The sequence below is a fragment of the Pipra filicauda genome, unplaced genomic scaffold (genome assembly GCF_003945595.2).
Source record: "Pipra filicauda isolate LSUMZ 115617 unplaced genomic scaffold, ASM394559v2 scaffold291_size933811_pilon, whole genome shotgun sequence".
Taxonomy (NCBI): domain Eukaryota; kingdom Metazoa; phylum Chordata; class Aves; order Passeriformes; family Pipridae; genus Pipra; species Pipra filicauda.
In genome coordinates this window covers 660479-688473 of record NW_024104411.1, presented here as the reverse complement: position 1 = coordinate 688473, position 27995 = coordinate 660479, and the positions used below count along the sequence as shown (strand labels likewise).

Below are 27995 nucleotides of genomic sequence, written 5' to 3'. Positions count from 1 at the left end.
AATATCCCCAAACCTTTTACTGATGCTTTCAAGTATTTAACTTTAGCCTCTTTCTAGTATTCAAAAGGACATGAAGGGGACTAGCAGGAATTAACTCAACTAAGGAAGTACCAGAAATTAAAGAATAGATCATTCGCATGAGACTGAAAAGGAAGAAATTATTCTAAATTAAAATTACAGCTGTAGGTAGCTGGGCAACAGAAACCTGCTTAACCTCAGGTATATGAGCAGCTCCTGAGAAAGTGACAAGACTGACCATACTTTTAAAATAAAGCACACGCCTGCCTAGTCACAAAATCAGGGCCAAAAAACAGGAAAAACCTCAATGTTCCACACATTAACAAACCCCAGTGAAAGAGATGCTTCTGATGTACAGGTCAATGCAATTTAAAAAAAAAAAACTAAAACTCAAAAATGCATTTTTGAGGTTCAGATTTCCAGAGTGAAAGTGAAAAAGCAGAAAAGAAAAAAAAACATCCCAGCACATCATCTTACAAGAGGAGGAAATAACACAGCAAGAAAGGGCTGATGTGGAAAATTCATCTCATCAATCACCTCTTGGATCCGCACCCCTGGGCACTCACCACCCTTTTCCACCTCATTCCTGGATGGAAAGGTGTTGCAGGGACACGAGATCTGTGCTTGGGAGCACCAAATCCGAGTGCTCAGCCTCCATGGAGCCAGCACTGTGCTGCCAGATGCTCCTGCTCATCCTCTGAGTCACTGCCCCCGTTACCTTGGCGAGCGCAGCCGCAGGTACTGTCAGAGGAGCCCCAGAGCCAAGAGAACATGTTGTTTCCTGCTACTCCACCAGCACAACCCCAGTTCCGGATTCTCATCATGTTGCTAATTCATTAAATACAGTCAGGAGCACGTTAGCAGTTGCAGAAGGGACTCACTGGGTGGCACACACTGCGTGAGCACCCATGAGCACATGCATGGTGCTGCTGCCTCCAGCCCTCTCCACGGCATCCCTGGGGAACAGAGCTCTTGCCCTCAGCATTCCTCTGTTGGTTCCCACTCCCAGTTTTTGCCCTGTTTCTGGCAGAAAGCACAAAGAGCAGTTCTTCAGAAGGAATGAGGTCAGGGTTGATTTTGGACAAGAAGCTATGCCAGCTGGGACCAAGGTGCCGCAGGGGATATCTCATCCCTCTCCACAATGTCTTGGGGTGCTGCACTCTGGATCAGAGCTTCCACAGCAGCACCTGATCCTCTGCCAAATAACATGAAATCCTCAGATTTTACCTTACATTGCCACAGCACTCATTATTTCTCACAGGGCCTTTGATGCTGCTGAATAATTTATTAAATTCCCTCTTTGAGTGAAAGGGGACAGAGCCCTTGCAGGAACAGGTGCATCGAGCAAAGCCACCCTGGTGTCACCGTGCAGGCAGTAAGTGTGTGGCAGGATGGTCTCACCAAGGACACCATCCACAGGGATGCAAAGGGAATGGAAAGCACTGTCAAACAGCCTTGTAGCAACACGCTGTAAAATCAGGCAGCGGAATTGTCCTTGACCAGCCTTCTCTCCAGGCCCTGCTTTGGGAGTTGGCATTAGCAAATGGGCTCTTGTGTGAATAGATCTGTCAAAATCCATGTAAGCGATTCCCACCCCAGGCCTGCCTACTCCAAGTGGCATAATTTTGGTACCTGACTACTTCAAAGGTGAAAGCATATCCTCTCTAATTTGCTAAATTGAAAAATTTACTCCTCTCAGGAGACAACCTCATCTCCACCTTCAACCTCTTCAGCTTTGTACACTCTGTAACATGAAAAGGTTTTTCCTTAATTTCTTCTCCAGGAAAGAAGGAATTGATCTCTCATTTGTAGCACTTTAAATTGACATGTTGACTACAAAAATCCACCACTCATCTCATCAAAGGCTGATCTAATAGTGCCAATTACTCCAGTAATGGAGATCCTCACAGGGATGGGTGGATTAGTAGAAAAGGGAAGTAGGGGTGGGAGAGAAAAAGTGACAGGATTAAGATGGATGGGTCCTCTCACATGCAAGGAGGCACAGGAAGAAGTGGAATCTGGGAAGACAGCATTGTTTTAAATCAGGATATCTGCTGTACATGGCAAGACAAGACATGACACATTCCTCATCTTGTCGACAGGAGGGATTCGACCCACTCGTCTCCAGCTGTGGAAATGTGATGCAGAGTCTGGTCCTCACTCATCTGGGTAAGTGACAGAGCTGATCTGAGCTCAGCCTGGAATCCTGTGGATTGACAGCATGGGCTTGTACAAGATGTAACTTGAATGCTTGTAACAAGCCCAATATCCACTGACAGTCAGTGGCAGGGCAGGCTTGTTCATCCTTCCCGCTCTCCAGGTATTGCTCTGGTAAAATGCGCTCTCTAGTGTGGGCAAAGCAGCAAAGATGGAAGGTTCTGAGTGCCCCAAAAAGCCATCAGCCCGTTCATTCCACAGCCCTGCTGCTCAGGACCATCAGTTCTGCACACAGCAGGCAGTGAGCTCGTCACCACTGGCATTGCTTGTGGTTTTGAACCGGGAGCTGTGGATCACCATCAAGCTTCAAGCATTTTCTAGTGTTAAGTGCTTCACATAGTCCCCTCCAGATTGTGGTTCCAAGTCAGTTCAGCAGTAGGTTTGGGGAGTGTTTAGATCAACAGTCTCACCATCCTGCAGTGGAGGTTTGTGGCCTCTCTCTGACCTACAAAACAGTAAAAAAAAAAAAAAAAAAAAAAAAGATCTGCTAAGGTCACAATGAAAAACCCTGAGCTAAGCTTTCTTTAAACTCTCTTACCTCATAATTTTGATTCTGAAATGCTATTTAGGAAGACCAAGACTGATCAAAAGCAGGACATTTTTGTAGATTTTTGTAAAAGTGGGGTTTTTTTGAAGGTTTAAGATGGAAAGATTTTCACTGAAGTAATTTTTCTCTTACAGTTTTTTCAGCATCCTGGTATTTTGAGTTTCCGCTTTTATCTCCTGCCAACCTTTACCTGTCCAGAGCAAATAGTTTTCCTGACAGCTTCCATCCCTATGTGCCATTTCCTGAGCATTACCTGCATGAAGCCTCGGGTGCTCACTGAGGAAAACTCACTTCTTTATGCTCTTTGCAGAACCAGGGAAGGTCTTGCTTGCTCAGCTGGGCACTGAGATAGTTTGCTACTCAAACCTACTCTGTATGGCATCACTGATGTATTTTTGACTGAAAGAAATCTGTTTGTTTTCTGCTCTTAAATAAAGAGTGAACGGCTCCGTGAACAACACGAAGGCGCAGGAAACACAATCAGCCTGTTACTCAAACACCATTTCTGAAGGGATTGTGCTCTGCTTTTTAGAGAAGATTAAGAGCTCAATTACAGTAGAGGAAGAGTCTTTCATTAAATCACACATAGAACATAATAAGGACAAATTATAAAGCTCTTCAGAAGCAAATCTGTGTCAGACTGCTGGGTAAAGAGGCCTTTCATGGGGAGCATCAGTTGTTTCTCCTGCCCTTCTGAAGAAATGAGTCCCACACACCTCATCTAACCACATTTTTAAGGAAAGCACATAACCAGATACCTATGGGGCATATGAACCTGGAGATGAGGGATTCAATTCTTTTTTTTTTTCCCCCAAGCATTTTAAGGCACTTCATGGCAGAGCTCAAAGGGGACAACAAGGAGTTACAGGGCTGTCCAGAATCCTGCACCTGGGAAAGAGTGAGTCCAAGTTTAGTCACAGATTTGTCATTGCTTAATTTCGTTCTGTTGTTATTCTGTTCTCCTGAAATAAATTATGGATAATTAAAGGCAGTTAGCTAGTTGGATTGTAAGCAGGTGCTAGTGGAAAAAACACACCATTCCCCTTTGAAACCCCAAACAGAGATTCATTGAAATTTCCTTGGAAAAGACACCCCAAAAGCTCCTAATCTGTTGATAAAAACAGTCACCTGAAAGGAACAAAAAGCAACATTTTTCGGGAGGTTTCACAACAGCAACCCCCATCAAGCATTAGGATTGTCATTAACACACCAGAAAACCCTTCAAAGGCTCAAAAACCTCTCTTGGGAAGCAGTGCCAGAATGCACAAAGTTGAAAAATGATCCATGAAGGCCTCACATTTCCATCAAGAGCAGGATGAGATGAGTAGGAGAGCATGACTGGGGTTCTTCAAAAGCCAGACCGTAGAGAAGAAAAGGGATTAAATCCTGATATCCCTCCGATTATCCAGAAGTGGATCAAGCCATGTGAGAGAGCTCAGAAAGCAACAGTGCTTGTGACAAAACAGCAGCAAAAACAGCATAAACAGAGGGAGGAAGAGAAGATACAGCTGAATACATCCTAATGCTCATCTTCGGACTGACCTGATGTCATTGGTGCAGTGAGTCACAGACATCTCCAAACGTGGGTGGCAGAACTGAAAAGTCCACTGATAAGCAACAGAAATAATTAAGAGCATAAAAGAGTGAGAATAGGGATTAGGACCTGGAGAAGAAAGAACATAAAAAGGCTAGGCATCATGTAATACTGTGCATAATGAGAGTAAAATATATGTTGCTACTCATTATATATCAAAATAATCATAGAATACTTTGGGTTGGAAGGGACCTTTAAAGGTCACCAGGAATGACACTCAAAAGAAACAGAAAAACAATATATTAACTGAGAAACCTATATTGAAAACAACGTATGATTAGAGCCAAAACAGCAACATCTTATCCTTGATCTGAAGATTTATCAATAACCAATGCTGTCTGGCACTAAGGGAAACACTAAAACAAAATCCCTCTGATCAGATTCTCCCATGCTGTGCTATCAGACATCTCCCTGCTCCTGCAGAAACATTAGACTTCGGGAAGTGACCCCAGTGTTGAAGCATCACGTGTGAAACACCACCTCAGAAAAGTGCATCACTTCTACACAATAAGGCAGTTTTTACTTGATCACTAAACTTTGCTGGAAAGCACTGGGTGCAGGATAAACCGGCAGAGAAAAGGGATGTCTCTGTGGAGAAGTGGGCTGGGTTAATTTCTCATGAGGTCGTTAACTGCTGGTTTCATTAGACTGCCTACAAACAAACCTTAATTGCCTAGTGGTTACTGCATGGTGAAAAGCCATTTTGGTTTGTTAATGTTCTCACCTGCCAATGAAATTATTTTTAAAATGCCTTGTAAAGTTTTTCCCTTCTCAAAGAACGTGTGATAGACTGGTGTGTGAAAATAACTCTCCTATAAAAGAAGTGTACTTCTTTTTTCCCCCCAACCATTGCATAAAAGCCCCCACTCACTTAAGAGCTTTTTATATAATTTCAAATATTCGCTACATGGCCAATTATTAAAAGAGCCCTGAACCTGTGGTTCAGTTAATGACCATCTCCTGCATATTTTTTTTACATGTTTTTTCCTTCCGCAAATGCATCACCATGCACGAAGTCACATGTGTTGGAGGTCAAAAAAGTCTTGCAGAGATACTGAAAACCTCCTGTGAAGACCCAATTTAGGGAGAACTTGAGCTATTTTCTGGTTCTGAGGGTGAAGATGCTCAGGATCTTCCATTTTGTCCCTGAATCCTGCTCTGGAAAGACTAGAGCTCAACAGAGAGCTGTGGGAATGATTTATGTTGCATTGAAAGGAGCCAAGGTCATGCAAGGGTCTTTCATCAGGAGCAAACAGCAGCCTGGAGGATGGGATAGACTGAATCCATACCACCAAATGCCCATCCTTCACCTTAATGCAAAGCTGCCACAGCTGCCCCCAGAGTTGCCATGTATCACTTTTTATATTCCTCCTGTTGTGTATATTTTTGAGCAGCTGTAATATGTGGCTTTTCATGGTGATCCAGTGGGAAACAGCTATTTGCCTGCTGTGATATCCACTAATAACTAATACCAACACCTCATTCCCTTTGGTTTTGTTTGGGGTTTTTTTGCCTGTTTGTTTGTTGGGGGCTTTTGTTTGGGGTTTTATGGTTTTGTTTGTTTTGGTTTGGGGTTTTGTTTGTTTGAGTTTGGTTTTTTTTGTAAATGACTGATGAAGTTGAAACTGCCAAACTCAAAAGAATGTAAACCAGGCTTGACTCACCAGAAATTACTTCTGATTGGGTTTAGCTGCGTTAGACCATTTGCAGGTTTTGCTTTACACCATCAGCCTGCCTGGACTCTGTGTGCTCAACATTTCACAAAGGGAGAAGCCAACTGATGCTGCACTGAGCTCCCTTTCAAACAGCAAAACCTGCATCAGCACGACAGAAAAGCAGAAAAAAAATTAATACAATATTCATCAGTTAGAGCAGAGCAAGAGTCCCACTATCTGCCCCTCTGCTGTTATTAATTTTGTACATTTACAGACAAACCTGGGTCTAATGCTACCATCTCTCCTTTCAGTCCCTGATGTTATTTGCCACCCTCCAGCTTTGATACCAACTGAGCTAACTCATTACTGTCCATGTGGAGCAGAGGGGAAAGGCATCACCGGGTTCTACATGGACAAACATTCCCTTTGGAGACCCCCCCTCTGTCACCAGACTCTGGTACAAACATAGCATGACTTGATCCTCCTAGTTAAAGGCATGATGGTAATTGGCACACGTTTGTCCCTTGGACTTTCCAGCACAGCAAATGTCAGTGCTCATAATCCCTGCTCTGCAGTCCCTGCTCAGGCACCAAAACATCTGAACCCCCCAGTACATCTCTAATTGGCACCTACCTGTGGAGAGCTACTGGGGGAGAATCTACCCCCAGCAACCACACAGAAAAACAAAACACTTGACATTGGTAGTCTGGGTCAGAGCTGAAACAAGAGAGAAGGTATTTTAATGCAGATTAGAGAGGGTTTTTTAATGCTGAGTTCGTTCTCCGAGAAAACAAACCTAATGAAAGCTTTCAGTCTCCTCACCTGCCACGGACATGTATTGCTGAGGTTGCTCCTGGGTTATGACTGATTTTTGTTAGTCGGTTTGGGACTCTAATATCCCTCCTGGTTAAGGTGCAGAGATGATATTTCAGAGCTAGACAAGCTCAGTACAGCTCCTGCAACACACAGAATTTCCAGATGCAGATATTCAGGCCATGCAAACTGATACTTTTTCATCCCAGCGCAAGGGTAACTATTAGGACGTCACCAATGTACCACACGCTTCTCAGAGCTGTCTCTTCTGCCCAGCCCTCCCAAATCCCTTCACAGACTTTGTTCCCAAGCAGTTATTGATGGCTTTCAGTAGCATGTGGAATTTCATCCTGGTTTTCCTTCATCTTCTCCTCCCGAGCTGTCTCCAGTCACGGTGTGTGGGCACTGACAGCGCAGCATTAACGCGTCACCTCGTTGACGCCAAGGTGCCTGTCACAACTTTTCATCAAAAGCAGGGAACAGATGATTCTCACTGGGTCCCACACAGCCCCGTGGGGACCTTGCGTGGCTGCAGCTCTGGCACCAGCCCTAGTGCGCAGGTGACACCCAGCCAGGGGCACCCAAGGGATGAGGTGGCCCGATCACCACGAGGCTTCCACAAGTAACGCAGCCATCCTACAGCACAGAGCTGGAGGAGCTGGGACTCTGCTGGGGGAAACAGCAGCAACGTTAAGCTCTGTTGGAGTTCAGCAGCACCTGCATCTTCCATGCTTTTGTATGGTTTTACCTGCTTTTTAGCAAACCATTGAACAAGCAAACCAAAACCTCACTGGAAAATACGTGAATAATACTTAGCTCTTGGTGAGACAAAGACATATATGTTTCTCTGCATCACACAACAAACCCAGTTCCTGAGGAGTGGGAAATAAATTTATCTCCTTGAAATGGCCCCTTGCAACTACCCAATGCAGCTCCAAAGGAAGCAGAGCTCAGAGAGAGAAGCACTGCAGTGAATCCTCCTTGATCGCTCTTCCCCGTGCCTTGTGCTGCTCAGGGAGTGACAGGTTGTAATGACAGGGAATTTGCAGCAGCCTGAAGCACCCAAGCAAGCACCAGTCACTCTCCAAAATGGCCCTTCAAGAGCTGATTGCAAAATCTGGGATTTTTTAAAAAAAAACTTATGCCAAAAATGTCAAGTAACTCTTCATCTGCAGAAAAAGAGCCAAACTCACTCTGGAATAATAAGGATGACCTGAAAACACCCCAAGTATTTTAACCCCTTTGGTGTTTAGACATTTCAACCACTTTCCTAAAGGAAGGATGCATTAAAGATGCATGGGGGCAAGGCAAAGGAGGTGATAAGTCTTTGAACACCCCTGGCTCAGGAGATGCTTCTCTATGTTGGCAGCGTTTCATCCTCATGCCAGGCTGGAACATCTGCTCCCGGTCACCTTCGGACACAGGGCAGGGACAGACCGTGTTGTTCATCACGCTCAGTTCACCACCTGGGATAACATATTCACATCCCATTGCCATTTACGTAGGAATTTCAGGGGACACACAGAAGGAGCCACCCATTCACAGGGAAAAGCATTAATTTGCACAGCCCAAATCCCCAGGACGCTGCAGACTGCAGCAACCCAGACTCTGCGTTTACACTTCGGCCTGTGTGCCTTATTTTTTCCCCCTCTGTAAAGTCCCCCCAGGTCCCTCCATGCTCAAATTCCCAAGATAATTAAAAGCAGCATTAGGAACAGGGATGGGCAATGCGAACGATTCCAAGGCACAGCAGAATTTCTCTTCTCAGGGCTGACATTTCCAGCCAAGGTGAGAGGAAAAGCCGACATGAAAGAGGTGTGAAATCAAAGCAGTAATCAAATTTAGGTATAATGAGAGAAGCTGGAGAGGTTTTCAGTGTTCAGAACAAGATTAGCAGCTCCAGGCACAGGAGGAACGCGGCCTTTTCCACCCTGTAACAACTCCGCGATGCAAATTGCATTTCAAATCCCTCTGCCCAGCTCTGGGACCCATTCAGCTGCCAACGTGGTGCTGAATTTTTAAAGCAAAGTGGAGGCTGGTTGGAGAGATGGTTTGTAAATAAATATCACGGAAGACAGCTTGGAAGCACCAGCCAGAGCAAAGACCAGCAGAGCCTGGCCCTGGGGTGCAGCACAGCCCCCCAACACATGCCTGAAACTCCAAGAAATTAATGCATTTGCCACTTGTTTTCCTCCCACAGGAGATATAGAAGGTGCTTTATGGAATCCCTGCCTCCTCCAGGCTGTTTCAGCCTGCAGAAGAGCACAAGGATGAAGATTACACCATCTACTGCAGCTGCTTCCAACTCCTGCCTCAAATCTCTCCGAAACCTGTCACTACTGAGCCTTCCCAGAGCCCCAGCTTCACTTGGTCCCTGCAAGATTTCAATGCTGAGGAGCATGAAGGAAGATGAGGGAGCTTGCAGAGACCAGAGACGCAATTGCTGCCTCAGGTGCATTTCACTGCCCAAGTTAGTGCCTCTAAAACCATTAAAATCAACCCCTTTGACAGCATTAAGCCAACATGAGAACATCAAAGCCTGTAAATGGTTGGAAGAGTCATTTCTTAATATTTCTCTCCCAGTCTCGCATTTCGTGCTGCTGTTGCAGGGGCTTATCCCATCACCCAGCAGCTGCAGCAAGTCCTGGCAATCAGCTTCAGATGGATTTTTAGCGCTGAGCAGATACGAGGCAATTTTACTCAGTCCCCAGTGAAAGAGATTTCAGCTAAATCAGATAACTTCTGTGTTCTGAGGCTGGTCAGGCACTGACTGCTTCCAGATCCCCAAGTCTGGATATCAAACTGCTGTAATTTCATTATGAAGTGGAGCTGATGGTGTCACCCAAGTGCTGGCTCTGGGGTAGAAGGTGACCATGCCCCAAGGCACAGCTCCTACAGCAGGAACAGTCCCAGACCTGCCAGCTTCCCTCATCTCCTGCAAATAGTTCCTCAGCAAACTGCAAACCCTTCCTTTTCTCTCTGCAAAAGGAGCAGTTCCAATCTCCAGTTGCCCTCAGATTCAGCCCTGCCTCCAAAGAGGATGGAGACACAGCAGGAAGAGGAGGGATTAATAAGTCCTGAGTGGGATGGGAACTACAAGGATCTGGCTGTGTTCACTGTCCATCACATCCAGCACATTTACAGCCCAGGGGGCTGGGATAGCCCAGCAGAAGGACAGCTGCTGTCAGGACACCTCATCAGGCTGCTGAGGCCCTGGGCAGCCAAACAGGCACGATGACAATTAAACCAGGCCAGGCATTGCTTCCCCAATCTTTGTCTCCTTCCTCTGCCACCCAATCAGCTCTTTTCTAGAAGATTTGGGTGCACGGAAAGCTCCCTTCCAGAAAGTCAATCTGCATATTAGGCAGGTTTGTTTGATCCTCAGAACTTGCTGGTATTTCCTTCATCTCTTATCTCACCAACAAACAGGAGATAACACACACAACAGGGGATTGAAAACTGAAAAAGACTCAAAGAAGGGTTTGGGTTGGAAGGGACCTTAAAGATCATCTTGTTCCAACCCCCTGCCATGGGCAGGGACACTTTTCACCAGACCAGCTTGCTCCAAACCCTGTCCAACCTGGCCTTGAACACTTCCAGGGACAGAAGCAACAAAAGCAGTGAAAAGCCATTTACTTACATTCCATCTACTCCAACAGCTGACACAGTAGCAGAGACGAGGTGCAGGCAATCTTCCCATAAATATTATTCCCACCTGGATCCCCTTCTTTAACACGTCTGGCTCCTTCCTCTGCCCTCCATCCACGTCTGTTGGGCTAGAAAACATATTTGTAGAAGGGAAGAAATGACAACAAACAGCTCAGCCATTGGTCCTATAGTATAATGAGCAATAAATGAGTTACTTTGCTTCTCTCACACATCACTGCTGCAGGGTGATAATACCATTTATCATACCTGAATGATAAATGCCCACTGAGAAGGGAAAAGCATCCATTCATTCCTAAGCCCTGCAAGTCTTTTACTCAGAAGAAATTGGAGGAACAAAGGTCTACAGCCTCAGCAGGATGATGGGCAATGCCTCATCCTCCATCCCTCTGGGCCAGGGAAGGATTGCTGGGCATATTGTTTAAATAAATAACAATAAGGCCATGAAGCAGGAATGAAAACTCCCTAGAAAAGTTTTAACTGAGCAATCCCAAACATTAAAAGTTTCTCCAAAATATCGGTCAGTTAAATTACTTTAATTTTATATACAAAGTTATTCTGTCTCAAAATAATTGGGATCTATATAATTGCATTTCCAAGCACTAAATTCAGACCAGCCACAAAGACCACAAGAGGCAGGAGAAGAAAAAAAAAACACCAACAGAGATTTTTAAGGAGACAGAAATTGAAGGCTGAGTTTTTCCCATTATAGACAGTTTCATAAATTATCACCTGCCAGCTCCTTGCCTTCGCTTGTGAGGCCATCGCTGAATACTGGGGCTAGAAGTAGAAAAAGGCTCAGATATCTGAATTAAAGGACAGCATAATGACAAGAGCTGCCTTATAAAAGCAAGATATGATGGACAGCAGGAACAGCTGAAGCCAACAGAGACGAGTCCAGGAACTATTCATGCTTCAAAGATTTCTGACAAAACCCCCAATAATCCAAAAGCAGCGTTTTGTCTGGCAGAGCTGATTGTAACCATGTGCATGTAATTCAGTCACTGACAGCAAATGAAGATTTGCTTGGAGCTCCTTTAGTCCACTACTGCTTTCTTCTTTCTGTCCAGAAAATGTAATTACATCTACTCTTTGGGAAAAAATTACTTCTTTGAGTGGTTCATGGCAAAGAGTTTGTTCTCGTACCCACTTGTAATCAGTCACCAAGAGAAATATTTTCTCAGAAGATCTCTTCAAAATTTTGGAGTTATTTTAACATAAATAACTTGGTTATTTTGTTCCAAACGATAAGGGAATTCAATTTGGCTCTGCTAGCTTTAAAAGAAGCATTTCTTCCTAGTCTTTCAGAGAGAGGAACAAAATGCTTTGTTGCAGAAAAATGAAGGGAGGGAGAAGTTTCTTTCCCTCTGAGCTGCACAGTACCAAGAGGCAACAAAAAAACATCAAATATCCAATTCTTGTAGTTTAAGGAAAAACTCTGAGGATCTGAACTGTGGGAAAGACAGAGTGGGAGAAGCAGGGGATCTGCTGGGGGTTTTTTTTGGGTGGGGAGAGATTAGAGAAATACTACAGTGTTCAAGCAAAATCAGTAAGAATTCCAGACTCCATCCCTCAGAGAACAAATGCATCGATTTGACCCAAACGCCTTTCAAATTCAAGTGAGTCAGAGGCGTTTCCCCAAGCTCTGCTGAGCCATCAGGTACAAACCAAACCACCCTCTGAGACCAGGGCAGCAGATCCCTGGCACAGGGCAGGGATGCCACTCTGGGAAGCTGCCTGCATCACCCATGGGATTTGCAAGATCTGCTTCTACAGCCCCCAGCACCCAAAAAGCTCCACATTACAGTCTTCAGTTTGGGATTTCACTTCTCCATCTGTCTGTTGTCACTTGGCAACTGCTTCACGTCAACACCCTTCTGACGGGCACAAAGTTTCTCCTGATTTCCAGCCTAAACAGAAAGCTATTTCCATTCATTCTTCTGCAAATACTGGGAGTTTGTGCCTAATTTGCTCTTTCTCTCCCTGGTGTGCATTTGTACACCTAAAGGTATCAAAGCCATGAGCATTTCATTTTTAAATTATGCCATTTTTGCAAATTATCTTCTTCCTAGATCGTTGCACGGATGTGGTGCTGATTCAGCACTCAGAGCCTTGGCACCACGAAGTCCGAAGTTTTCCTGATGACCTCCCACGGCTTTGTATCAAGCCCCTGCAGAGAAAATACAGCAAAGAAATTCCAAACAGAGCCCCTAGAAAAGATAATAAAATGCCACATGCCTGTGTTGCTGCAGGGAAGGATCAGCTTCCCTGTTTAGTGGTGCTTATTAAATCATTACAAACAATTAAAGCAGCAGAGGAGAGGAAGGCAGTGTTATCATTTCCAGCTCTCCAGCCTGCCTCTGCCCCCCGGCAGAATTTCATAAAGCACAGATCTCTCAGCAAAAGTCCCTCAGCAACAGATTTCCTACTCATGGAATACAGCAGGCAGACACCTTGGCTTTCCTGGACAGAAAGGGAGAATTCGCCTCAATGTTTTTCTGTCATACAGCTGTGAAGTCAAATCTCCCTCCCTGACCTACTGGGAGAGTCCTGCAGGGGACTCCCATGTTTCTGTGGGATGACAACTCTGGAGATGCACAGGGAGACTCGTGTGAGCATAAGGGACCCCCACAAGAGCAGATCTCTGTTCAGGCTCCATCTTTGCTCACAAACAGGATCCAGAAGAAAATCTGCTGTGATTGCGTTTTCCCAGAACAGGTAATTTCCAGCACATTTTTCTCTTGAGCTGTTCTGCCTTCCACAAAAACAGAGTGCTTGGGATCACTTTGGAGCCGAGCAAATAGCTCCATCACAGATAGGAGCACCAGGAAACAGAGCAACACCTAACAGCCGAGACAATCCAAAACCAGTTATCAGCCCATCCCCACATCTCCTGGACTCACTCGAATGCTCAAGAGAGTTAGAAAAGCCAACTGTTTTCTAAGAACCGGCTGTGCAGTGGAAAGGTGAATGACAGGCACAAGCAGCCCCAAAACAATCGCCCCTCGGCAGGGGAAAGAGCAGGAGAAATCCAGCAGATAGGGATGGGAGAGGCTCTGTTACCGACAAGGATGCAGCTCCATTGATGTTCACTCACTGTTTGGGTTGCTCTTACATTAACATTGAGTCTCACACACCACAACTGTGTTTTCCCTCCCTGCAGCCACACGAAAAAGACACACTGATCTCTCACCTTTTTCTCACCTCTCTCTGCCTGAAATCACTTTTCCCTTATGTAATGGGCAAAACAGAGCTTGTTTTCATGCTGGAAATGAGTCCATAAACTCTTTGTCCAGTTTGACATTACAAACCCCCCCATTACTGAGGTGCCCCAGGGAAGCAAGGAAGGGAAAAACTGAGAACTGAGACGGGAACACCAGCCATGGGTACATGATGGGCAGCATCATATTCTGCCTCTCTCATGGATGTTTTATTTTCCAGCCCAGAAAATTCCCTGTCCTTTCCAGGGCTGCAGAAGGATGCTGTCTGCCTCACACAATGAGGAGTAAGCCAAGCAGGAGTGCTACAGAGCTGCACTGGGAAAACAGGGGAGTTGCTAATACACCCAAAAACTCTTATTGCAGAGTAAGGAGTTCGTCACATCCTCCCTGTAAATTAGGATGTTTTGGAGATGGAGAATTGATTACCAAGTAACCTGCAGAGACACACAACTACTCCGCAGTTTTCTAGGACTCACTGAGCGACACAAAAAGGTTATTGATGCAATTGGGGAGTGCTTCTGTATAACATGTGCTCCTGTACCTCCTGACATCCCAGCTGGGGAAACAATTTACTGAACATTTACAAGAAGAAAGAAATTGTTACTACAAAAAACACTAACCCAACAAAAAACCCAAAGAAACAAACAAACGAGAAAAAAAAAACAAAGCCAAAAAATCCCCCAACCAAAACAAAGCCAAAAGAAACCCCACAAACCAACTTCCTGGCAAGGAGTCTCAGGAAGAGTTTGTAGAATTTGGTGAAAACAGGCCATTTACAAGGAATTTTTCCTCTGCTTTCAAGTGGAATTGAGAAGCAGGTGGAGATGGAGAGGGCTCAGAGCCTGAGTGTGCTCTGTGCCCAACACAAAACATCTTCTCTTTGGTTAGTGCTTGTCTGAAATCACTCACCTGGCAGGAGGCCCTGCATGGCCCCAGGAGTTCTATGCTTTGGAAATTATTCCCTGTGGAAAACACAGATACATCTTTATTACTTTTATCTTCCTACTCCTCCTCCACAAGCATCCAAAACTTCTCTATAGTGTGGCTGTCTGTAAATAAATTTGTATCAATAGGATTTCTGATGGGGACCTTATTCACCCAGCAAGCTGTGAAAGCCTCACTCAGTGACCTGGCAGCTTCAATCCCCAGGGAATTAAGTTCTGGGGTTTTGCTTTGGGGCCCAAATTAGATTTTAAAGAGAGAAGAGCCAGGTTTTACTGTCTGTTGCTGCTCTTTTGGCTATTTCAGGTGCACCCACCAAATCCAGTCCCTCCCTCACTTGCTCAGAGCCAAACATCCCCACTATGTCCATGACCAAGGGGTGCAGATGAGCAGAGAGAACCAGACCATTACATCCAGTAATCCCTTCCCTTTTCCTTTCATCTTCTGCTTTATAAATTATTTTTATGAGTTCTATAGCACACCATTTCCTGCTCAGTTCACCACATTTATCCAACTTACATTTTCTCCGTCACACTGACACATCCAACAAGGCTCATGCTCCTAAAGCTGAATTTTCATTAGCACATATTCGGCCACAAGAATTACAATGACCTATTTAAGTAGGTCAGGCTGGTATTAATGGCAAAAGTGAGCTGATTGCAGTCCAAAGCCACAGAGTCCAGTCTTACTAAGCTCAAACCAGGCCTCCTGCTTCTCTTTTTGCCTTAAAACAATTGCTGGTATCGGAACCACAATGTTTGTTGGCCTGAAGAGCGTTAGAGAAAGGTGCTAGCTCTGTGTAATTGAACTCGAAAATGCGCCAGAAGACAGGTTTCATGTGTTTTGTTGGGGTTTTTTTCTACAATGAACACTGTAGAAAATATTAGAACATTTTTCTCAAACATGATACTAAGGTGAAGATGAGTCATTTCACTGTCATAACACGGGAGGGAGGGGAAACCAGAGTGAAAAAAGCAGCAAATTCATTCAGCAGCAATTTGCACTTCATAACCCTCCACTGATTAGGCTTTTAGGCCAGAGGAGGTCTGCTACTTAAGCAGAGAGGCAAAACATTGAGCTGTTGCTTAGATATTGGAATATATTGCACAGAGTCTGCTCCCTGGCAAGCATCTGTGAAGGGCTCCGGGCTGTTTTTCCAAGGATGCATTATAGCCCTGTTGCAATGCTGTTGTTTGCAAAGACTCAAAGATTTTCAAAACAGGTCAAGGGATGACAGAAAGGGTGACTTTTCTGAAGTGACAGTTCAGATGGCTTTAAAGAAGTCGAGGTGACAACTCCTATCACCTGGAAGTGGCAGATACCAAGGGCTCTTAGAAGCTGTGTAACAACCAGATTAATAGCAACTAAATAATGTATATTCCTACATGGAATGCCAATGGATTGCAGCACTATTTGCCCTGCACAGCCCTCATCTGCCAACAGCACAGCACGAGAAAGGACAGGGAAGAAGAGATCTCTACCTGCTGACTCACATCCATTCCCAATCCACCCAATTTGGGCAACAAATATCCTTTTATTTCTATTTTACTCCCATCCTTTTAAACTAGCATTCCTCCTCATTTCTTGCTTCTTACCTCTGAAATCCAACAACTGTGCTGAAGACTCCCCTTGCAGACACATCTGATAAAGGCAACCAGCAGGAAAACAGATCCTTTAGTCAGATCCAGTGGTCATGGATAGCTTCGGGAGTTCACAGCATTCCAAGAGAGCTACTGAAAGGAAGCAATTAGAGTACCCTGGAGTACTGCAGCACAAGGTCCCATCACATACAATGCTTTTTCCTCACAGGCACAGGTCCCACAGTCAGATTACACAAAAGCTGTGACTCACATGGGCTGATGGAAGAAGCCTGAGATAGGGAACAACAAAAGCTTCAAGCCCAGAAGACAAGCTGATCCATAGATTGATCCAGCAGATTAGCTTCCCCTTCTTCCAGATAGTTAAGGAGGATGAGGCAGCAGCATCTCCGGTGGAGTCAGGGCCATCACAGGACACGTGGGATGATTTTTGCCAGTTGCTCATGGCAGCACCGACAAAAGGGGAGCCCCAGGCCACTGCCCCGAGCCCCACAGACCCTGCAAAGGAGATGGAGCAGCACAGAAAAAGGGGACAGACCCCTTCCAGAAATCTTCCTCTCCCAAAGAGCTCTGCTTTGGACAGACTGGACTGGCTCAAAGCAGCAAACCAACCGAAGCACAGACTCACTTCCAGCCCTGGGAAAAAGCAGGAAAAAATGCTGGAGAATAAAAGCATCCTGTAAAGGAAGCAGATTTTAATTTCTGTAACAAGGCTGTTTGAAGCCAGACCAACAGGGGGTGGGGGAGGAAATGAGGGTGTTTAAATCAGTGTTCTGCCTGCACTCTAAATTCTCACAGATACATATTAATTGCAGCAAGACTGGTACTGTGTCCTTGCTCACATGGTCACGGGTACACTGCCAGAGCTCTATTAATTAACACACCTCTGGGTACATGGCCTCCTGCAGGGAGCCAGGCAGACTCCTGCAATGCCACTCACCCTCTATGGCTGGGTGACACTTCTGGGTGGCCCCAGGTAGCACCACAGGGCTCGGAGATGTTTGGTAGAAGAGCCAGATTCTCCAAAAGCTGCTGGGGATGAGAACTGACCCATTGCTGGAGCCTCACAGCCTCCTTCCTGGCTTGCGGGGAGCAATCATCTTCAGCCACCCACCACCTCCTGGTGCTGCAGTTTTTATTCCCTATCACATCTGGTCTGAGGAAATTGTTAACAGGGCATTTATCTCGATTGCTCCCCTGCAGAGACAGACAGGGCAGTTATTGATATGTACTTTCCCTGACAAAAACGGGCCATTTATAAGACTCATTACTACGATTTTCCTTAAATCACCTCCAGTACCACTTTGCCTTCACTGCAGCTTGTGATGGGTTGGATGTGTCACCAGTCCCTGGATCCACAGCAATTATTACCATTCAAAGGCACTTTCTGCACCACAATTTACCAGTTCGCTGATGGAGACATCTGCCCTACACTCACCCCCCAGAAAAATCAGCACCTATACCCTTTGTTGGATCCCAGGGGTGTCCCACAAGGGGAGCACCATCACCTGTCTAAGCCACCCTGGCTCAATATAGCTGGGAAGGGTTAGGAAGCAGCAGGACACGAGCCAGCTTGTGGCAAAGGCAGAAGCACCCAGCACAGGGGTGATGGATAAGCTCAGGTTTCTCTTTTCCAGTTCACCCCAGCACTCACCAACTGCTCCTTTGCTGAGTGAGCAGCACACCAAGGAGGAGCAGGTGCTGCCTGGGGGTGCAGTGACCAACTTCTCCACGTTTCCAAGCTTGCATCAGAGCAGCTCAAGGAGAACCAGTCCCGAGGAAGAGGCTAGAGCACAGTGAATATTATCCTATAACAAGTAACCTGACCAGGCACACTGGCTTTCCTCAACAGAAGCCATTGCAGACTGACATAATCAGTTCTGGATATTTTTGCAGGTTCTGTTGTGACAGGACAAGGGGGGGAGTGGCTTTAAACAGAAGGAGGATGGGTTTGGGTTAGATATAAGAAAGAAGTTTTTACAATGAGGGTGATAAGGCAGTGGCAGAGGTTACCAATAGAGGTGGTAGATGCCCCATCCCTGGGAACACTCAAGGTCAGGCTGGATGGGGTTCTGAGTAATCTGTTCTAGCTGACTATGTCCCTGCACATTGCAGGGCAGTTGGACTAGATGACCTTTAAAGGTCCCTTTCAACCCAAACTATTCCTTGATTCTATTATTAACCTGCAGTGCTTTTGAAAAGCCTGAACACCTCATACAAATAAATCACCTTAATAACCAAGGACTGCAAGACAGTCAGACGAGAACATTTTGTTTTGGTAAACAGGGTATTGATTGTGTATCTGTGTCCTTGAGATGAACTTGACTCTTCAACAGCAGCAGGAGCCCAACAAAACAGGTTCTCCATAACTCCAAAATGGTGGATTGCCTTTGCCTGGAGTGAGCAGCACGACAGGATTATGAAGGCAATAAAGCACCATTGATTTAGCAATGGCAGGGATTTCCCCCTCCCTAAAACACCACCTTTTCTTTGCACAGTTAACTCGAGCTGCACAGTGTGAACGTGGCTTTCAAGAGGCAAAGTTCATCTCCATGGCATGGATTTGGCAGGAATAGAAACTTTGTCCCTGTTGCATGAGCTGCTGGCATGAGAGTAGGTCCCAGCAGCTCAGAGGGAAAACACTGCTCATGTCCTTTGTAACAGCATCTTCAAACCAGTGCTTGATTTTCAAGGTTTCATAGCACCATAATATTTACAATCAAGTGGAAGGGATGCCCAGTCAGAGAAAACACAATGAATAAAACATCCTCTCAGCCTTCCCTCCAAGCGCTCCCCATCTCACTAATACACATGATGTGCCTCCGTTGTGCACAGCCACTGGCTCTGGTCAGACCCAGAGCCACACAGGGGAAAGATTTTTCTCTGTTGGTGGAAGGGCTCCTGCTGCAAAGCAATTTCCCACACGAATTCAGATCTGTTGGCAATCATCCTCCCCAAAGCAAGCGAGTTTTACAGAAGAACTACACAAAGAGCACAGCTCAGAAAGCAGGTGCCAGGAATTTGTTTGGGGTATATAAGAAGCAAAAGCCCCTCTACCCACACCAGGCAATGAGATTTAATTAGTCTCCATCTCATCTCTGGCAGGTTATTTTAATCATGCACATCCTAACCAAGGCACGGAGAGCACGTTCACTACGGATAATTAGGAGTAAGGCACAAGGCAGAGGGTAAAGCACAAGGGAATGTCACCGGCACTGCAGTCCCTGCATCCTTCCCCAGCCCATCACAACAGTCCCTAAAACAGACAGCACCTGGGCACACCACCACTGGACAGGACAGTGTGTTGCCAATTCCAAGATAATATAGTTGATGAGTGAAAGGACAGCTTTTAAGCTATCCCAGAGATGTGCTTTGTGCTGGAAACCAGAAAGCCTAAACGGAAGGATTGTGGATGCAAAATACTTTCAAACCCTTTTGTCCTGGGGAATAGTTACAGATCACCAAATGTAACATCACATTCTCCTGAATTTCTCTGCCTTCGTGTACTTTCTTCACTGAAAAAGACAACAGCAATTCCTGGAAACTGCCTTCTCCCTGCAGACCTATCAATACCTTACTTCATTTACAACTACTTACAGCTTTACCAAAATAGGCAAGAAGACGGCTCCAGGGGTGTTTCATGTGAAGAAATATCATCCATAGCATTCCTATGCATCTTTTGGGCAATATAATTTCTATTTCATTTTCCTTAAGCTTAATGTCTGGTCAGATTTTGGCTAAGATAAGGAAAATATCTGGAAGAGTGGTACACTGGGCATAAAAAAAATTCCATCTGCTGAAAAAGTCAGTTATACCCATAGTTTTAAGAAATTACCTCCAAGTGCAATGAAGTGTTTTACTCCCCCCCCCCCCCCAGTTACCGGTGCACAATAATCTCGTCAGAAGAGTGTAAATATCTACAGGAGAGGAGCAAAGTCAAACGCAGCTCTTGGCTATACAGCTCAGATCAAAAAGCTGATCTGTTTGGTTACATGCACACAGCCAGGCATGGCAGCAACGGATGGCTGCATTTTCCCTTGCCTTGTCTTGGAATGAAGGCCAGGCAACATTTAAAGGGCTAAAGGAGAATCAAGAGACCCTTGATTTCCTTTTTCTTCTTGTTCTAGGGACATGAAGGTAAAGTGGTCTTACACTGTTGCTGGTTTTGCTCTATAGCCTGAGGTGCATTTCTGTCAAGCTTCACGGGACTCCTGCACCTCCTGATGCACATCTGAAGGATTTTGCTTCATTTCCAAAGCTGCACCAGAGACCCAGCTGGGGAAAAAAATCAGCCAAACTCCCCCAGAGCAGCTGAAACCAGCACAGATCTGGCAAGGTCTGTTTATTTGTTCATTTTTCGAGCTGTAATGTTGCTTACTCTCCTCCCACTCCCTCTGGGGCATCTTCCTTTGTTAAAACCAGCCACTGTTCCCTATTGAAGCAGTTTAACCCCCCGCTTCCCACCGTTTCACATATCCCTCATTCAGCCAGCCCTGGGTGCTGTCCATGTCCCTCCAGATCTCCCTTATTCCTGAAGGGAACAGCCCGGAGCATCAGCTGCCCACCAGCACCTACCTTATTTACTATTTAAATAACCCTGCAGAAAGAAAACCTTTTTTTTTTTGCTTCCCTTCCCTGGTTTGAGCAAGTGCTAATTGTTCAGACATGCAACGCACACACACAGAGGCATCATGGTGATATGATTGCAAAGCCCGGTAACGTCAGCATCCCAGAGACCCTCCTCCGACTCGGATTAGAGAGAAGAGGCTCACCAGCACAAGCAGCAGGTACTGGAGGAGGCAGCGGAGCCACTCACCAGGTAAGAGACACTTCAGCCCTCCTTCCCCAGCGCTGGCGGTCCCGTCCTGCACTTGATTGCTGTGCAACAACAAAATGCAAGAGAAGGGAAGCACTTCTCTTTGCAGAGCCTGGGGACCAGTTGCCAAACCTTTGATCTTCATGGGGGTAGGGGAGTCGGTGCTTGCTCATTCCCAGCAGAGGAATTCTTGGAAGAAAGGGTCAGGCGTTAGTGATGGATGTGGCAACTGCTACTGATGTGGAGATTCTCGCTGTGACTCGAAAGTGGATTCGCTTTCAGAGTACTTTTCTCCCTCTTCCCTGATTAATCCTGAACTTCTGAGATTTACAGGTTTGTCTGTCCATCTGTGCCAAGTTTGTGTGCTGCCAGTGTTTTGCACTGGGGATGGTCTTCACAGTGAATAAGATCATAGCCCACCCTTGCTTAGAGCATTACTTTGACTGCAGCTTAAGCCCCTTTAACCCTTAGTTTTGGATATATTCCCTGAACGATTTTTCCTCCTCCTTCTTTTGCTAGGGGACCCTGGGAGTGGGGGAGTAGCAGTGTCAGAAACTTCTTCATTGTTTGTGAAATCTCAGTCAATGAAGAGCCTGAACTCCGACGCCAAGGCAGGCACTAATTAACAACTGCAACACTTCTGCTCCTGCACAGAAAGCAAGTGCTGTGCCAGTGGAACAGCAGCCGTCCCTCGAGTCCTCCAAAGGCTGTGAACAGCCAGACAGGCACAAAGTTCCCCCTCTGCCTCCCTGTTCCTGCCAGCCCCAGAAGAACACTCTCAGCAGACAGCTGAACTGGAGCCACTCAACTATCCCAGAAGAGAAAAGGCAAAGTTCACCAGAATGCCCTCAGAAGGAAGAGTTCCTTGACTTACATAGAGAATTATAATTCTCTTGTTTTCTTGGTTCATGGAGCCTTATGTGCCTTTCAAGCACTATCCCCTCCCTCATCACTTCAAAATCTAACTTCTCCAACATGGGGGGACAGGAGAGATAAGTTAGCTGGTCCATGTTGCCTCACAACCCACCTTTGAAAATAACCTGTGTCTACATGAGATAGTGGCTGCTTCTCCTAGGGGAAAGAAAAAACCCAAAATCAAACCACAAAAAACCCCCTCAACAACGACAAAAACCCCATCCCTTCTTTCTTCCGGGCTAACAAGGCTTTCAGTAACATCTGAGGGTGGTCCGTGACCAACAGGCATGGGAAACAGCTCTTTTTGGGATGATCTGAACAGCACCTGCAGCAAGGCAGGCAACAGCTGCTACCTGGACAACAGCATGAGGTTCAACTTCTCCTTCCAAGAGCAGGCAGCTGATTTCTATGTTGTCCTCCCCGTGATTTACTCCGTGATCTGTGCTGTGGGGCTCACAGGCAACACTGCTGTCATCTATGTGATCCTCAAGGCCCCCAAGATGAAGACTGTGACAAACATGTTCATCCTGAACCTTGCTATAGCCGACGACTTGTTCACACTTGTCTTGCCCATTAATATTGCAGAACACCTGCTCCGCTACTGGCCCTTTGGAGAGGTCCTCTGCAAGATCATCTTGTCCATAGACCACTACAATATCTTCTCCAGCATTTATTTCCTAACAGTGATGAGCATAGACAGGTATCTGGTGGTACTGGCTACAGTCAGATCCAAGAGGATGCCCCATCGTACGTACCGAGCAGCCAGGATTGTCAGCCTGTGCATCTGGATCCTGGTCACCATCATAGTTCTCCCTTTCATCATCTTTGCCAACGTCTACACCGATGACCTGGAGATAAAGAGTTGTGGTCTCAATTTCCCCAAGCCTGAAAGGTTTTGGTTCAAAGCCAGCAGGATCTATACCCTCATCCTTGGCTTTGCCATTCCAGTATCCACCATCTGCATCCTCTACACCATGATGCTCTACAAGCTAAGGAACATGCACTTGAACTCTAACGCTAGAGCCCTGGACAAAGCCAAGAAGAAAGTCACTATTATGGTCTTCATAGTCCTGGCTGTGTTCCTCTTCTGTTGGACCCCCTTCCACTTGGCCACCATCGTGGCTTTGACCACCGACTTGCCCCAGACCTCTGTGGTCATTGGTATATCCTACTTCATCACCAGCCTGAGCTATGCTAACTCATGCTTGAACCCTTTCCTGTACGCTTTCCTGGACGACAGTTTTCGGAAAAGTTTCCGGAAGCTGCTGGAATGCAGAACTTCTTGAACAGTGGCTTGGGGATCACAGATCCTTGCCCTCGCAGGGCTTTGCAGGGGCAGCTTCACAGACTGAAGGGGTGGCCAATGAATGCACAATGTCTGTTCTGGCGTTTACAAGTGTTGTGTGTGTCTGTTTATAATGCTCATCATCCACAGTTTGTCCTGCTCCCTTGCAGCTCTTATTTCCCCTCTTTGCTCCTCCCAGCTCCTCAGAGTTGCATTTCTGTATTCTTATTTTTAATTACACACCCTGAGTTATTAAGGACAGAAAACTTCCTTTCAGAGGCGCATTTCTACCACATAGTGGTCCTTTATTGCCATCTGCTGTACAGCACCGACAGGCTGGAGAGCAGTTTTCAGAATAATGCAATGCTCAGTTCTTTATTTCCATGTTATTAGGATTGTTTCATGGGGCAGAGCTAATGAGCACTTTCAATGAAATATCAATAAAATGGACAGAGGATGAGTATTTGGAAGAAAAAAAAAGAAACTGTTTTCATGTCCATGAAACACATGTGCCTATGTGTTATAGCCTTGTTTTTGATTTTGGGGGTTGTGCATCTTCCACCCCACTCCAAATTCCCTCTTTTCTGGACTGTTAACAAAGGTTAAATTTAGACCAAAAGGAAGATTTGTGTCTCAAAAATAGGGTTAAACAACACACCATACAAATACTATGACAACTGTGGGAATTTGTGTTAGAAATTATTTTTAACTAATTGTTCCTGTTAAGTGTCAAATATATATTTACTTAAGAGTGATTAATGAAATAAACCTCATGGGGAAAAAGAGTCTGGTCCTTCTTTCACAAGAGAAAATTTACACTACTTGTGCCTTATCTTTGCTTTATATATATTGCATTTTACCTACTGCAAAGTAAAATAGGGTAGATTTGTAACAAAATTAAGGTGTTTATAAGCAATAAGAAAAACCTCTAGCAAGCACTGCAGATAAAGTTCCTTCTTTAGCAGATAAACAGTTTGAATACTTGAACAGAACAAGGACTTGAGAAGAACAGTCTGAAGATCAGAAACACCATATTTAAAGCTTGGAAAGCTCACTCTCACACCCCTTAGCCCTGCAAAGTTTATAAATTATTGTTTTTAGGAAGGCTGCCTCAGCTAAAACTTTTCTCTCAAGCTTTCCCCAAATATACAGGTGACAAGCTGGGCTCTTACCTGTCCAAATTCCACCAGGAAAGCATAGGACAGGTAAAACAGGAGTGGGCTGCAGTTCTCAGTTTAAATGGGCTCCTGGGGCAATGGGAGAGGGTGTGGGAGGAGATCCCAGGTGAGGCTGCTCAGGGTAATTCAGTTGGGTCAGTGCCCTCAGCATCCCAACCTGACAACCTTCGATACATCGTGATGGCAATTGCCTTTTTTCCCTTTTAGAAAACTGAGAGAGATATGTTGCCTTCTCCATATTAAAGGTGTTAATTTTGGAAGAACAGTGAAGCGGAACACATTCTTCCAGGTGAAACTTCTCCAGGAATTTTGCTTTAGCACTGTTGCCACCTACTGGCAATGGGGCTTCCCAGGTGGAAAAACCTCTCTGAGTGTAGAAAATTAACTCAGATAGTGCCACCTCACACACAAGTTGCCTGGTTAGCTGAAAGGTCACTGTTCATTGGCACTAGGTCTGTAGGAAAGGCAATATAATTTATGAGGTTGAAAACCTAATATATTTCGTTAGATGGAAAGGACCTTTCGAGTGTAAGTCACCCACTTTCAGACCTGACAGTGTCGTTGCTGGAGCTTTCCCCACTAAATCACAAATCATGACTGTCACAGATTCCCAGTGCAGCTCAGGCAGGGTCACCTAGAGCAAAGTTCCCAGAACCACGTCCAATTGGGTTTGAATGTCTCCAAGGATGGAGATGCCACAACTTCTTCGGGCAACCTGTTCCCATACTTCACCAGTCTCACAGTAAATTTATTTCTTATGCTTAAATGGAGTTTTCCATATTTCAGTTTGTGCCTCCTGTCCTGTCACCGGACATCACCGAGCAGTGTCTGGTTCCCTCTTCTCTCCATCCTTTATCAAGTACTTCCAGGCACTGCTTATATCCCCTGGGACTTCTCTCCCCAAAGATGAACAGCATCTGCTTACAGCAGCATCCTGCCTTCATCCGTGATTTTCTCCATGTAGAATACATAAGACACGAGTGTCGGCTCCTCTTTGCTCTTGTAGTGTGCAAGGCTCCAAGGGGAGAAGCATTTGCATCGGCCAAGGTCTCCTGCCGTGCTCAGGAAGGGCTCTGGCTCCCAGGAGAGCCCCAAGGTGTCCGGAGTGTCGGCCAGCGGAGCGTCCAACACGCTGTATTTCAGAGCAGCGGCACTAAGCGGCACTCTCTGCTTTCAGCTCAGCATCGCAGCGCCTCCCGCAGCTGCTCAGCCTCACACAGCCCGGCACTCTGCTTCTGCGGGGCACCGGCGAAGTCGGGGTGCCCACGCCCAGGTAGACCCTCGGAGCATGGCACCCGAGGCCAGGCTGCTTCGGCTCCTTCTGGGAGAGCAGAAAACGCCTTCAAGGAGACTTTTCCCCCCACACAGGGAAACCCTGCATGCCAACACATTCCTTTGAATTTCCTCCCCCTGCTGGGACTGGCTTGCCACACCAACCCACATTAGCTGCATCTTGAAGACTGGAAGCGGCAAAATAAACCCCATTAACAACTCACTGAATAAATTCCCTCCTAAACCAAACATCCTTCTGGGGTCTGCAGGGTCACAGGAAGCTGAATTAGGGACCCACAGGGCCCTCCTATCCTAACCCCTTCCCAGAGAGATGTTCATTGGAGCAGGGAAGTCAGCTCAGCCTCAAAGCTGGGGGAAATTTCCTTCTGGGAGAGTCTGGAGTGTCTTAATGGGTGCAAAGATGAGGGACAGCCTTGCTGGTCACAGAAGGAGCTGAAGGCTTTCCGTTTACTCCTGCCCAGTCCAGCGGCACGGAGGAAAGCAGCAGGTTCCTGCCTGCCTCCTTTCCAGGAAGGAATTGGCTTCCCTGTTCTGCTGCACTCATGACCACAGACAGCCCTGAAGGACTCTGCTTCATCATCCCTGGGAGAGGGGGAACAAGTTGTTTTCCACACCAGAACCGGAATTAGGGTTCATACAGGGTTTATATTCCCACTGCAGGCTTTAAACACAGGCGTCTGAGACAAGGGGAGAGGAGGGGGATTGGAAATGACTGTTGCTTTTTAAGTCTTCCTGCTGCAGCAATAACGGCTGTTCCGATCAATTGTCCTCATCCAAGCTGTGCTGCAGCTTGTTCTCCCCCGGAAGCTCTAATCCCCTGGGATTTAGGCAGTCTCACACTGTCTCTCTATGGCTGGTCACGATTTTGGGTGAGAAAAGAAACAATAGCCTGCTGATTGATGAAGGCCTGGCTATCAGAAGGGTCTTTAAATGAGGGGGAAAAAAATGAAAAGAAAGATTAAAAATGGGCAAGCAAAAGCTTGGACTACAAAAGATGTGAAATGAAAAAGTCTCCAGAGGATACTGTTAAAATCAATCCAAGAAAGAGGATTTGTCCCTGTAATGTACGGCCTGACTTATCTTTAGCACTCCCCTTGTTTACTACAAGTTGCTGGGAGGTGCTGATGAGCCACTGATGCTCCCACCACAAACCCAATGAAATGGGGACCCTCTGCCTTTACTGCTAACTCTGGGAGAAACAAGCCTGGTTTGGTGCCTTCAAAGGGTCTCAGCACTTCAAGGTTTGACATTCCCGCCTGCTGCTGAAGGGAAGAGGACTTCCCAGGTTGGGTTCCTCTCATGGTGAGCCAGGAGGTCACCTGAGGACCCTCTGTGGGCTGTGGGGACACAGCACCGGCAGCTCCCTGTCCTTGCCCAAGACAGACAGTGTGGGTAAAACCCACCCACACCATCACTGCAGCCATGACTGTGCCCAGAGCCAGTTTTCAGGTGATAAACCCTTCTTCCATGTCAGCTCTGAGTCCTCCAGAGGAGCTCCAGGCTTGTCATCGTGGAGTGACAGGATGAGACAAAATGGCCTCAAGTGGAGAAGAATTTAGATTAGAGAAGATTTAGATTAGATACTAGGAAATATTTTTTCACTGAAAGGATGGTCAAGCATTGGAACAGGCTGCCCAAGGCAGTGGTGGAGTCACCATCCCTGGAAGTGTTCAAAAAAATGTGAGGATGTGTCACTTCAGGACATGGTTTAGCAGCAAACATGGTGGTGGTGCTGGGTTGATGGCTGGACCTGATGACCTTTTCCAACCTTAATGATTCTGTTGTTCTGTGATATCAGGCATCCTCCAAAAAACAAACAAACAAAAAAAACCGTTCCAAATAAATCTCTATTGAAAAGCCACATGCCATGTTGCCAAATTTCTCTCACCCCCCTCCCTTTGACTGGAAATGAGGAAGAGGAGTTGATTTAAAGGCAAAGGCCAAGAATAGTGACAGTAAATATTGCCAAGAGTTTCTTGTTGGCATTTGTGTATGGTAAGTGAAGATGCAGAGGGAAGGATCAAAGCTCTCTGAATAGCTTTTAATTACAAGCCTCAATTGCTCTGTTTTCTCTCAGAAAAATATTACAATTATCTAACAAAGCTCTTCAAGTGGAAATAGACACCAGCCCAAAGCTTGAAGGGCTGTTCAGTGGCTGTTTTCTCTTAATAAAAAAATAATTTATGTCTAGATAAAAACCAGGCAATCCTATAAGTGCCTACGGCCAAGCCTGATGC

General features: G+C 45.9%; 2 protein-coding genes across 4 annotated transcripts in view; one reads left to right on the top strand and one right to left on the bottom strand.

The window, feature by feature from the left end:
• LOC113982342 overlaps positions 1–16862 on the bottom strand; it is a 28187-nt gene extending 11325 nt beyond the window's left edge. Inside the window, exons 1-7 of one of the 3 annotated variants that reach the window (XM_039382972.1) lie at positions 16525–16862; positions 16269–16406; positions 14641–14693; positions 10485–10620; positions 6854–6987; positions 6665–6748; positions 6041–6190 (exon numbers count right to left, since the gene is read on the bottom strand). The gene's annotated coding sequence lies outside the window, so the exon portion shown is untranslated. Of the gene's footprint in view, positions 1–555; positions 1982–2007; positions 2042–6040; positions 6191–6664; positions 6749–6853; positions 6988–10484; positions 10621–14640; positions 14694–16268; positions 16407–16524 lie in introns of those variants that run through there. The other 2 variants (XM_039382973.1, XM_039382974.1) reach the window with 2 other exon arrangements.
• A 3902-nt stretch (positions 16863–20764) lies between these two features.
• NPBWR2 (neuropeptides B and W receptor 2) lies at positions 20765–24072 on the top strand. The gene is made up of 2 exons (XM_027710435.2): positions 20765–21090; positions 21607–24072. The coding sequence occupies exon 2, from the start codon at positions 22290–22292 to the stop codon at positions 23286–23288; it is 999 nt and encodes a 332-aa protein (XP_027566236.1). The 5' UTR covers positions 20765–21090; positions 21607–22289; the 3' UTR covers positions 23289–24072.
• The last annotated feature ends 3923 nt before the right edge of the window (positions 24073–27995 follow it).

Coding starts and splice junctions, on each gene's coding strand:
- NPBWR2 (XM_027710435.2), top strand. CDS start 22,290: ATGGGAAACAGCTCTTTTTGGGATGATCTGAACAGCACCTGCAGCAAG.